We start from the raw sequence: 14,292 nt of genomic DNA on the forward strand, positions 1-14,292 counted from the left end.
TCAATAATAACAGTGTCCACTATGCTATTAGTGGGCATTGGAGGGGGTGCTACTAAAGTCGCCGCCGCCAACACACCACTTATCGTCCTAGACTTAGCGATACAAAGAATTCTCATTTAAATACATATTTGGGAGAACTTTACATATTCCTGTCTTTGCTAGTATTTAGACTGGACGTTGAATAGTGATAGATGTCCAATAAAACGACGATGTTGACCTTTTTGCTTCTAGATATAATATGCCTTCGATACTCTGCATTCGTTTCTGCCTGCGCGTTGCCTGGCTGCCAATGGCTCATATCGACCCACGATATTTGTATCCCGGCCTTGGAACGGCGTACTTAGTTCAGTGATAGACAGCTCAGGGGGAATTCCTAACATAATTAATTTGTCTAATTACAGATAATCTCATGTGTACATTCATTGAGGTCTCAATTAGGTTTAAACAACGACTCAGGAGATAAGTGAAAACTAACAAACAAGTAGTAAAAAATGTTTAAAAAACGCAACGCAACAAATTAAATTTGAGGTAGTTGTTGTTGTCGGTTCCTTGTCAATCCATGTGTGTCTTTGCTAAGCGACGACAAGTTTTTTTCAATACCATTCAGCTTTTACAAAAGTTGGAGCACTTGGCGGTAAAACAAAACCCCCGGTGTTCTATAATAAAGTTTGTGTTTTCAAGAGTGCTTTTATAAAATGTAAGATGGCCAACACTAGTCAATATTGGCCGAGAGTGGTCAATATTGACGGCATATCCTTGGCAAAACACACAGACACTTGTGAAACTCTATATACCGCTCGTGTCAATGAAATCAATATCAACTTCGCCTTATAAAATGTCGTAAAATATTGATAATTTCTTACATGGTTTGTACGACTATATTTTACGGACTGCAGTCATATATACACTTGATATACAAAGATGTATTGGTTGCGTAACAACAGGACGAGGTTGGTTTGACTAAAGTCAATTCAGAGATTGAACATTAGCAGCATCTACTTATGCAACATTGTATTGTACACCAAGGCGAGTAGTACCATGGCAGAAAGTACTTTCTCTGTGTTCATTCTCAGTGCATCACGTTGGCACAGACTTATAAGGTCCGTCAGCACGTTGAGTGTTTCCCACGACTCATGTTCACAGTTTCCTTTCATCTAGGTATTACACACATCCTTAAATTCCGTTTCTAGCTTTTGTAATCTGGCCTCCAGACGATCGACAACGTTTTGGAGGGATTTGTTTTCCTCTCGGAGTCTCGCCACCTCCGCAGAATACATATGACTAATATTCTCCGTGCTGGAGTCAAAGTCGGAAGTTTTCGAGACTGTCGACCTCGGTTCCGAGGTATTAGGGTCCACAATTTGCGAAATTTTAACATTTTCCACTTTAAAGTCATGTTTGCAAACAGAACGCGATTTTCTCGACATACGGGGATATCTTTGGTGTGTGTCGATCTCGGGTTCTAGATCCGTATTTGTGGCAAGATGAGCTGTTATAGTCACCGTATAGCTTTCTCCAGTTCCAGTGTTCGTACTCTGAGGGGCGGGGTCGACATTCACATCAATCGCACTATCACGTCCCTCCAATACATTACCGCCGTCTTGCTGCATGAGCACGGCGGGGACAACAGTTTCTGAATCGGTTGGCTGTTGACTCTCACTGCTTCCCTTTACCTCGCTCATTAAATCGTCCATTTTCCTTTCCATGTCGTCGTATTTCTCTTGTAGTTTTGCCACCTCAAGGTAGGAAAGGCTCAGTGTGTCCTCGTTGGGGCAAGTACCGTCCGCAAATGCGGGCACTACGAATGTAAACTTGCAAGTATTCGCCTTCTTTCGAATGCGATCAAATCGTGCACAATTGTAGATATGTACTCTCGGGCACGACGCCGACGAACAAGCCATGCTGCTGACAAATACCACAATAAGGACTCGATATAAAAGACAGGGCCGAGTGCACACCGTGTTGCGTCCCTCCGCCATTGTGACTCGAGACAAACTGAACTGTGGGCTCAGGTAGCTGCTGGTTTTATGAGGGACCTACAATAAGTGCCGTCTTTTGTACTATGTTACCATTATAGGATTTCACGAGAAAAATAAACAAGCTTACGTGGAGTGTCACACGGGAAATTACCCATATCACAAGGATAGGTAAGCTTTTGTCTATGAAAGACTCAACTTCCGGTTCATGACGACTGACCCTTTGCGCAGGTGATTTGAATTGTACATTTGTCAGAGAACAGAGAATGATTCACCGTGTTTGTCTTTGTACTTTGAGCTCCATTATCTTATCCCACTCAGTACTGAATGCAGACTACAATAGAACAATATATCAATCTAGGCTACTATTTGGAACCACAAAACGTGTTCAAAAGTCATAAAAGACCGCGGTCCGCTTTTCGTTACTTTTTTTCTTATATGCCATTGTCTATTGACGAGAACCGGGCCCCATTGACCGACGAACCGTATCATTGGTGTCATCCTTATTTACACATGCGCAGAAAGTGAAAACGTAATTGTAGACAGGGTAATATAATATGGACTACAATAACGTTGATTGGTTAAATATCATGAATAGTAACTAATGCTGGTCTTTGTCTTACGAGGGCGCTCTTCACAAAACTACTTCAGTCTGGTTGGGTTGAAAAGTAAATCTGTAACATAACACATCTGAATAGTGAAGGAAGGCAACAATTTAAATATATGGTTTAGAGGGGGGGGGCTTTCGCAAGAATGTATTTGATGAATCTGGAACCACAGCGAGGTAAAAGCGGGTGATATTTACATTCGGCTGGTTGGTTTAACACCCGGTCTTGGAATGTCATGTGACTGCGGACCTAATTGGTTTGTTTAAAACAATCATTGGTGAACTACTCCACACCATGGTGTGGAGAGAATGTGGTTATAACGAAGCTTGGTGATTCGGACAGTTTAGAATTGCAGCCGCATGGTGGCGCACACACGATGGCAACCCATCTTGGTGATACCGTGTGATGGCGCAAAGTATAAACGCATGGTTAATAATGTTCAGAGTGCTTATGAACAATGGTATTAGAGGTTATTTGCAGCTAATGCCAGATACAACCATTGGTATTGTGAGAAGCAGTATTGTTATATTTAACTAAAATATGACCAAATATACAGTACAAGCCGTTACATGGGGATATTGACATTCACTCGGGCGTGTTATCCACAAGCAGATAACATTTTCATGACGTGATTACACAGCCGCGTGCACATACAACGATGATTACAATTTCATGAGGTGAATACATAGCTACGTTTGCATGCAGCGATAACTCGCCTCTGAATGGGTTTGCTGATATATATCGGCTCCGCCTCGGGATGGATGTAATAACACAATCATTATGAAACAGGATTTCTCAAGCGTCAACAGCTCAAGGGTCTCATCTAAATTTTAAATTATATGCCTAATGATTCCGGATTCACGGTTTTCATATTCAGAATGACCGCCAAGTCAATGGAAACAAGCTTGATTCGGAATTTCTAACGGTAAATCCTTCTTACAATGTAAATGCTGCTTTCTTGGCTACTCTTGTGGAACGAAGCTCAAATCACTGCTCACATGTTGATCAACAGTGTGATCATGTACTGCGGCTCAGACTCGGCTCTGGCGTGTAAACGTAGTGATTCAATTTATAAATACTGTGACACGTGTCGCCATCAAGCAACGTAATTTCAGAACCAATCAACCACGCATGAAATAAATGAATATTTCGAAGCGGAATGAAAACAATATTGGGAGAGAAATAACATGGTCATGGTACAGCGTTAAGCGAGCGATGCCCAAATTAGTTCACTGCACTGTTTTATTGCCTGTATTGTTTCTCTATATTTGGCACACAACGTTGCCGATGGAAATGGTGTACCCGGAGCCAGCACGTCGACTTACTAAGGTAATTATTGGTAAGGACCGGGAGAACCAGAGCTTAGAAGTAAACAGTTCTCATATTGGGCCAAGGCATTCCGTTTGAACGATGCACTGATAACACTACCGTTACATTTCAAGAACGGTAGAAGTTCGACTGATTATAATGATGCGACTTGCATAAATGCACTATTCGGTTGAAATGTTGTAAAATAACAATAGAAACCTTGAATTTTTACATTTTATACATCATTTTGAAGATGTCTTATCGATTTACAATGTTGTTGTTGATGATGATGATGATGATGATGATGATGATGATGATGATGATGATGATGACGATGATGATGATGATGATGATGATGATGATGATGATGATGAATATGAATATGTTTTTGTAAACGTACCCCAATAACGATAACTTTCGATGATTGAGTGACTAACATGTGACATTTTAAGTTATACTTTTATCGATATTTTTAAATATATATACTAGTGTAGTACATGTGGTACTCATGATTTGGTCGTGGCTTAAAAACAAACGGATATAAAATTAACGAATTTCCAGCACACCTTTTTTTCATTTTTTTTCCAATTTGATATAATTTCGTTGGTAATTAATATTTAATTACACATACATTCTCATTGCTACTAGTATTGATATGCAGGTTTAATCTCTATATGAGAACAGTTGGCTTATATATTCAATGGATTAAATACTAACAACACATGAGTCGAACATGCCACAATAATCATAATACAAGTACATGACACAGCTGTGCTAAAATGAATTCTAAATGTGTTTATGGACACTATAAAAACAAGCAATCTATATTACAGTTTGTTGTTTTAGTTATATTGTTGTTTCCCGGCACGAGCTATAACAGTTTAATGCACAAATACAAATTGAAATATCGATTTTATTATTTTCTTGGTTAGCCTACTATTCAACAAAGGATGTCTGAATTGTGAGGATGAGTAATTACAATGTTAAACACTTCCGTTGAAATAATCATTATAATGTTGATATCATCTCAAAATGGTCATACTTATTGATAAATAACATTTTAACTATTCTATAAACTTCCAACTTTTGATAAGGAGAGTAAAGAACAGCAATATAATCCATTCAAGGTTTGAAGACATGCATGATGAAAACTGTTGTATTGGAAATATCCGTCTAGTTATACCTCAGTGAGTTCACACAGTTTAAATACCGGTTTAAAATATCCCATCAACGCAATGTAATTGACGTTTACTCAATTCGATACTGTTACTCATGGTATTATTGACATCTATAGGCTGCAAAGTAAAATTGTCGTTGGTTTCGTACCAGTATGCTATGTTTACATACAGTATGCTGTGTTTACATACAGTATGCTATGTTTACATACAGTATGCTGTGTTTACATACAGTATGCTATGTTTACATACAGTATGCTATGTTTACATACAGTATGCTGTGTTTACATACAGTATGCTGTGTTTACATACAGTATGCTATGTTTACATACAGTATGCTATGTTTACATACAGTATGCTGTGTTTACATACAGTATGCTATGTTTACATACAGTATGCTATGTTTACATACAGTATGCTATGTTTACATACAGTATAGTATGGTTGAGAACATGTGTAACATTTAATATTGCTGTTTGATATCGCATACTGGTAAATACACCAAATTGTGATAACAAATTGAAAACTGAATTTTATTATTCGTTCGATTGAAATAATGCACATGTGAACCGATTATTATTGCAAGTATTGAAGAAAAAACATGCTTAAAACGCGGTGGTTGTCGCGCAGCGCGTGTTCGAATTTCATGTAAATAAACAATGTATTTTACAAGCGTTGTATAAGTCGCCAAGAGTCCCGTATCGAACAAGACGCGGCACGGCGACTGCCGCCCTTTAATTTATTTGACGAATTGTAATGCAATGTATTCATCATCATGCAGTATGAGACAACAGTATAATTCTAATTTTGTTAAACTAAATTCCATTAGTTACAGAATGCTAGTTTGGACGTTACTAGGAATGCGTCAACTGGTGGATATCTGCTATCAATGTACGATTCAGACCGTGGATTGGGACCCAATGCACAGTACGCAATATTCAAGGAACACTTGGCACTAGCTATTAAATTAAACAGAACTTTTGTAGACAGGGGATTCACTTCTCATTGGACGGAAAGCGTCATTCAAAGACCAAGATACATAAACGAAACATTTGACATTGAAAAGTTGAATGAAATAGCCAAGTTTTCCTCAGTTGCCAAGTTTAAGCTAGACTGTGATGGAAAGATTGAACGTGTTTTAATGCCACAGTCATGTGCAAAGAATGGCACCATAGACAGCGAGCGTTACAGTAGTGCGCAACGGCAATATTCCGAAATATATGGAATAACAATTCCCGATGCTACCAGCGTTACCAAAATAGTCGCAAACAAGCGTCCCGAAGAAGACGTGCCGACAACAGTGCGATGTTTGGCTGTCTTCTCACGTGTACCCTACTCACTCCCCGCATTAAACACGGTGTCACAGAAAATGAAAAGTCCAGTGGATGTAGCAACAGCGGCCAATGATGTGTCAAAGAAATTATGTGACGGCAAACCATATATGGCATTACATTGGCGTGACAAGATAGGAGAGGGGTAAGTTGTCACAACTAATGGTTGTAAAGTGCGCTAATTCAATGGGCCACACATAATATGCGTATCGTATTTTTAATATATGGTGTACTGAGACAAAATTAACGTCATGGTACAGAGTAGACATGGTATATCACAGGTCGTATGGCTTATAATTTCCACGCCAATAGCTTGAATTGAACTTTTCTCCGAACATTGCAGTTCCAAGTTGCTATTTACATTTCTGTACATCATTACCACAAAATGTTGACAGGAAAATTACAATCAAGGAACGAGCAGATAATCTACACATCTCGACTGTAACCTTCGTTACTACTCATCTCGATTGTTACCTTCGTAACTACACATCTAGACTGTAACCTCCATAACTACACATCTCGGCTGTAATCTCCGTAACTACACATCTCGACTGTAACCTTCGTAACTACACATCTCAACTGTAACATTCATAACTACACATCTCGGTTGTAACCCTCTTAACTACACATCTCGACTTTAACCTCCGTAACTACACATCTCGACTGTAACCTTCGTAACTACACATCTCGACTGTAACATTCATAACTACACATCTCGACTGTAACCTACGTAACTTCGTAACTAACAGTGGCGGATCCAGAGGGGGCCAGGGGGTCATGCCCCCCCCCCAAAAAAAACGCATGACGATTCATATCATCTGGATTACGCATAGCTTCTCGATTTTCGCTCCGTATATCTTAAGCGAAGCTCCCCCCAATACATTTTGCTGGATCCGCCACTGGTAACTAACTACACATCTCGACTGTAATATTTGTAACTACACATCTCGACTGTAACCTTCGTAAATACACATCTCGACTGTAACCTTCGTAACTACACATCTCTACTGTAACCTTCGTAACTACACATTTCTACTGTAACCTTCGTAACTACACATCTTTACTGCAACCTTCGTAAATACACATCTCGACTGTAACCTTCGTAACTACAAATCTTGACTGCAACCTTCGTAACTATACATCTCGACTGTAACCTTCATAACTACACATCTTGACTGCAACCTTTGTAACTACACATCTCGACTGTAACCTCCGTAAATGCACATCCCGGTTGTAACCTTCGTAACTACACATCTCCACTGTAACCTTCGTAACTACACATCTCGACTGTAACCTTCGTAACTACACATCTCGACTGTAACCTTCGTAACTACACATTTCTACTGTAGCCTTCGTAACTACACATTTCTACTGTAACCTTCGTAACTACACATCTCGACTGTAACCTTCGTAACTACACATCTCTACTGTAACCTTCGTAACTACACATTTCTACTGTAACCTTCGTAACTACACATCTCGACCGTGACCTCCGTAAATGCACAACTCGGCTGTAACCTTCGTAACTACACATCTCGACTGTAACCTTCGTAACTATACATCTTTACTGTAACCTTCGTAACTACACATTTCTACTGTAAACTTCGTAACTACACATCTCGACCGTAACCTCCGTAAATGCACATCTCGTCTGTAACCTTCGTAACTACACATCTCTACTGTAACCTTCGTAACTACACATCTTGACTGTAACCTCCGTAAATCAATATTTGTCTAATTCAAGGTATCAAATCTGCGTTCGTTTTTTGAACTCGTCGAAGTGTAACGAAACATACGATCTGAAGAAATCGAACAGGCAAGCAGAATCACTATCATACCGCGTGAGAGAATTAATGCGTGACAGAAACATAACATGCATATATGTAGCGTTCCCGCCATTTATTGGAAAGGTAAAATATATGTAAATCAAGTCAATCAATATAATATGTACACATTTCCCAGAATGCTGCTTTTTATATACTCTGGTGGACGACAATCATACAATATGCACTATGTAATGAGAATTATATTTATTGTGAACATATAATTCAAACAATAGGTGTTAGTAAGAGATAATATTTGTTTTCTGTTATTCATACAGATGATTTTAGAGTACTTGGAAAGTGCTAGAGTTACAGGTGTGGTATCTAAACAGGACATTACCACACACCAGTATCCCGCTGTGTTTGATAAACGAAAAGACAATTACTGGATGTCTTTGCTGGAACAAGAGATATGTGCACGTAAGGCTTACACATCGAATTACATATACTTGGAGAAGCAGAATAAATATGAAGTATATAAGTATAGAATACACAAGAGAAGCAGAATACATATAAAATATCTATGAGAAATAGAATAAATATGAAGTACATAAGTATAGAATACACAAGAGAAGCAGAATACATATAAAATATCAATGAGAATCAGAATAAATATGAAGTACATAAGTATAGAATACACAAGAGAAGCAGAATACATATAAAATATCTATGAGAAGCAGAATAAATATGAAGTACATAAGTATAGAATACACAAGAGAAGCAGAATACATATAAAATATCTATGAGAAGCAGAATAAATATGAAGTACATAAGTATAGAATACAGAAGAGAAGCAGAATACATATAAAATATCTATGAGAAGTAGAATAAATATGAAGTACATAAGTATAGAATACAGAAGAGAAGCAGAATACATATAAAATATCTATGAGAAGTAGAATAAATATGAAGTATATAAGTATAGTATACACATGAGAAGCAGAATACATATAAAATATCTATGAGAATCAGAATAAATATGAAGTATATAAGTATAGAATACACAAAAGAAGCAGAATACATATAAAATATCTATGAGAAGTAGAATAAATATGAAGTACATAAGTATAGAATGCACAAGAGAAGCAGAATACATATAAAATATCTATGAGAAGTAGAATAAATATGAAGTACATAAGTATAGAATGCACAAGAGAAGCAGAATACATATAAAATATCTATGAGAAGTAGAATAAATATGAAGTACATAAGTATAGAATGCACAAGAGAAGCAGAATACATATAAAATATCTATGAGAATCAGAATAAATATAAAGTACATTAGTATAGAATACACAAGAGAAGCAGAATACATATAAAATATCTATGAGAAGTAGAATAAATATGAAGTACATAAGTATAGAATGCACAAGAGAAGCAGAATACATATAAAATATCTATGAGAAGTAGAATAAATATGAAGTACATAAGTATAGAATGCACAAGAGAAGCAGAATACATATAAAATATCTATGAGAATCAGAATAAATATGAAGTACATAAGTATAGAATGCACAAGAGAAGCAGAATACATATAAAATATCTATGAGAAGTAGAATAAATATGAAGTACATAAGTATAGAATGCACAAGAGAAGCAGAATACATATAAAATATCTATGAGAATCAGAATAAATATAAAGTACATTAGTATAGAATGCACAAGAGAAGCAGAATACATATAAAATATCTATGAGAATCAGAATAAATATAAAGTACATTAGTATAGAATGCACAAGAGAAGCAGAATACATATAAAATATCTATGAGAAGTAGAATAAATATGAAGTACATTAGTATAGAATACACAAGAGAAGCAGAATACATATAAAATATCTATGAGAAGTAGAATAAATATGAAGTACATAAGTATAGAATACACAAGAGAAGCAGAATACATATAAAACACACACATCTTTATACGCATTGTTCACTGAACAAACAACGTTTCTTTTCAACGTTTATTGTAACTATATTCAGAGTGTATATTTCATTGTCCATTGTCACTCTAATATTTCGTCAAACGTGTTGGTCTCTACAGGTTCAAAACTCTTTATATATAATTTTGGCACATGGTCAGACTCAGTTCGTCGGAAAAGAAAGAAGGCTTCAACAATACAAATGCTGAATTTATTGACACATAAGGCGAAGTATATTCACACAAAATAATGATATTTGAAGCTACTACAGGCATGGAATAGGGTTGTATTAAATAAAATGTTAAATTTAATTATATTTTAGTGACATTTTAATGTCCGTATAATGGTAGATGAAAGAAAGGTATATAGTCTGACTGTGAAAATGACTGTACTCGTTTTTGTTATCGTCGTCGTAAAACCTTTCCTTGTGGTTACAATAACAGTTTTAATCCTATTTCTTTAAAATTTGGATGTTAACCAGTTTGGGATCTCGATCAAATTCGATTATGGTACATGTATATTCTATCTATGTATATTGTTTTGAAGATGTTCATTAAAATTCACGTTTAAATTTCAAAATTGTTTCCTTGTGGTTACAATAACTTAAACAATTTTTATCTGATCATCTTTGAATTTGAGTATCTTATCATTTACTATGGAATGTCAACCAAGTTCAATTTTTGTGCAGCTGGCAAGTGTTATTTTCAAGATTTGATTGAAAAAAGTAGACGTAGAAATGAAGACATTTATAATGCTGATAATGAGAACAAGATGTTAGTAATATGATCCACGATCTGTAAGTTAGGTAAGTGTAGTGAACCGGTGTGATGTTACGAATATAATCAAAAACGTGTTTTCCTCCTTTTTTTTACAATTGTGGCTAGTATTTTATTTTGCTTAACAGTATCACTGCACTATTATTTCGAAACAATTTTACAATTTCTATATTATATTATATTATATTATATTATATGGTACATTGAGATTATTACAGTACATGTAGTATCAAAAGAGTGACACATTGGCTAGTAATTTTCTTGCCAACTTTTCTTAGATATTTTGCTGTACTTTTACTTTTTATACATTTATATAATTCAAGCTATATTGTTCTATTAGAAACATTGAGATTAATACAGTACATCTAATAATTTTTTTAAGAACATGAATATTAATTATTATATATTTTATACTGCTCCTGATTCCTTGGCCTTAAAATATAAATATCGGGATGTGTGCCAAATTAAAAAGAAATCAACATATATTCACAGACATACTGCGATCTTTGTCAAATTGTTTTGCCTAGAAGCATGTGTGTCTAGTTTGAAGTTCCTAGCTATTCCCTTTGTTGTCCAATATAGAAAATACACAAACACATACTGTGAACATGACCATACTATGATGCTTAACAACGTTATATGTTGCATACTAAGAAGCATAATGTTTTATGCTTTATACTAAGAGACATAACATTGTTATACATCTTGTTTTATAGTATTTTGTATATTATGAGGCACCATACTTTATGTTAAGTCCTGCCTAACATACATACCGATTGTTAGCAAAAATAAATTGTAACTAAAATTAAGCAGTGTGCGAAACAAAATATATGCAGTGACATGTGGGTTAGATCAGTTTGCCATATGTGATTCGGATTATACAGCTAATATTCAGAATATTAAATGTTGTACAGTACGATATTTCCAAACTTGCAAATTGCGAAATGTCGAAATTGCTAGTTATATGCCGAAAATGCGTTGTGTTTATTGACTTATTTTATTTAGGAATATGTGAATTTTGACCTGTCACTCATACATGAGGTGGTGCGAGGGGCACAGTAACGGAAGTGTACACCAAATGAAGTGAAGTAATGAGTACAATGATTTAGACGATACTTGCATGAGGTCAGGGTAAATATAAACGCTACACTACATTGCACTTTTAAATTGTGGGGGGGGGGCGTATTACTTTAGACAAATTCGCTTTATTTTGCAGTTTGAATTTATTTTATAGAATCTATTGTATTTTCAGTATGTGTAAGTATCAGATACCCAGACTTGTGGCCATAGCATCTATTGTATCGACAATATTTATAATAGCATACATACATTAATTGCCAGACACACTAATGACATAACAGATGTTTCCACATATAAACGGATTTTGACATGTGCGACGTGTGCAGACAAATCAAACTACGTTTTGGTATAATTTCTGAGTTTTAATCACCAGACACAGTAATAACATAGCATGCTAATTATTAGTTTAAATTGTTGTAACCACAAGTGATGGATTTACATTTTCCAGATTAATTAGTTACTCTGGTTACTATGGTTACGCGATATTCGACAGACATTCATCATTTCCTAATTCCATTAGTGGTCGTTTGATACATATGTACATAAATTGAGATTAACCCACGTTTGGACTAATTAAAAATATTATTGTAACTAGTTCGGTGATGACAACCAATCTAATTCACAGATTAGTTAACCATGCCAATCCACTATAGCTGAATGTTAGTTTTTGACCTGTATCTAAGTTGATCGGACTTATTTCGTCTGAGGTCACGACAGCCAGTTGAATACTGAGTTATGCTAACCACTGTGAAACTGTGATATACTGGGTTTAAAGAAATTGACGAAGACAGTCGATTTTGTTGATCAAGCAATACTATTGTCAAAACTTATATAGATATATTCTTGTACTGACCAATTTTTTGTCATTTATAAGGTCATAACTCTGCTGTCTGATGTTGCGTTACAACAAAGTTCCACTTCGGGTTAGTACCTTTTAATATCTAGGTGCCAATACATCTTGTCAATTCCTCATTAATGTGTCATTTGCAGGTGACACAACATTGCATGTGTTAAACAAACCTTTCACACTCGACTAACATAAAAAGTGTAATTTCAAATCACACTCACTAGATCAGTGGTATAATCTTACATACACATACACACTAGATTAGTGGTATAATCTTAAATACACATCCACACTTGATCAGTGGTATAATCTTAAATACACATACACACTAGATCAGTGGTATAATCTTAAATACACATACACACTAGATCAGTGGTATAATCTTAAATACACATACACATTAGATCAGTGGTATAATCTTAAATACACATACACACTACATCAGTGGCATAATCTTAAATACACATACTCACTAGATCAGTGGTATAATCTTAAATACACATACACACTAGATCAGTGGCATAATGTTAAATACACATACTCACTAGATCAGTGGTATAATCTTAAATACACATACACACTACATCAGTGGTATAATCTTAAATACACATACTCACTACATCAGTGGTATAATCTTAAATACACATACTCACTAGATCAGTGGTATAATCTTAAATACACATACACACTAGATCAGTGGTATAATCTTAAATACACATACACACTAGATCAGTGGTATAATCTTAAATACACATACACACTAGATCAGTGGTATATTCTTAAATACACATACACACTAGATCAGTGGTATAATCTTAAATACACATACACACTAGATCAGTGGTATAATCTTAAATACACATACTCACTAGATCAGTGGTATATTCTTAAATACACATACACACTAGATCAGTGGTATAATCTTAAATACACATACACACTAGATCAGTGGTATGATCTTAAATACACATACACACTAGATCAGTGGTATTATCTTAAATACACATACACACTAGATCAGTGGTATAATCTTAAATACACATACTCACTAGATCAGTGGTATAATCTTAAATACACATACACACTAGATCAGTGGTATAATCTTAAATACACATACACACTAGATCAGTGGTATAATCTTAAATACACATACACACTAGATCAGTGGCATAATCTTAAATACACATACTCACTAGATCAATGGTATAATCTTAAATAAATATACACACTAGATCAGTGGTATAATCTTAAATACACATACACACTACATCAGTGGTATAATCTTAAATACACATACACACTAGATCAGTAGTATAATCTTAAATACACATACACACTAGATCAGTGGTATAATCTTAAATACACATACACACTAGATCAGTGGTATAATCTTAAATACACATACACACTAGATCAGTGGCATAATCTTAAATACACATACTCACTAGAT

General features: G+C 35.4%; 1 protein-coding gene across 1 annotated transcript; it reads left to right on the forward strand.

The window, feature by feature from the left end:
* Positions 1 to 3,692: 3,692 nt before the first annotated feature.
* LOC144347848 (uncharacterized) lies at positions 3,693 to 10,718 on the forward strand. Its single transcript, XM_085502880.1, has 5 exons — positions 3,693 to 3,913; positions 5,897 to 6,543; positions 8,143 to 8,308; positions 8,500 to 8,641; positions 10,262 to 10,718. The coding sequence occupies exons 1-5, from the start codon at positions 3,725 to 3,727 to the stop codon at positions 10,387 to 10,389; spliced, it is 1,272 nt and encodes a 423-aa protein (XP_085359006.1). The 5' UTR covers positions 3,693 to 3,724; the 3' UTR covers positions 10,390 to 10,718.
* The last annotated feature ends 3,574 nt before the right edge of the window (positions 10,719 to 14,292 follow it).

This window comes from Saccoglossus kowalevskii, chromosome 8 (genome assembly GCF_978046115.1).
Source record: "Saccoglossus kowalevskii chromosome 8, keSacKowa6.1, whole genome shotgun sequence".
In the NCBI taxonomy this organism is placed as follows: Eukaryota; Metazoa; Hemichordata; class Enteropneusta; family Harrimaniidae; genus Saccoglossus; species Saccoglossus kowalevskii.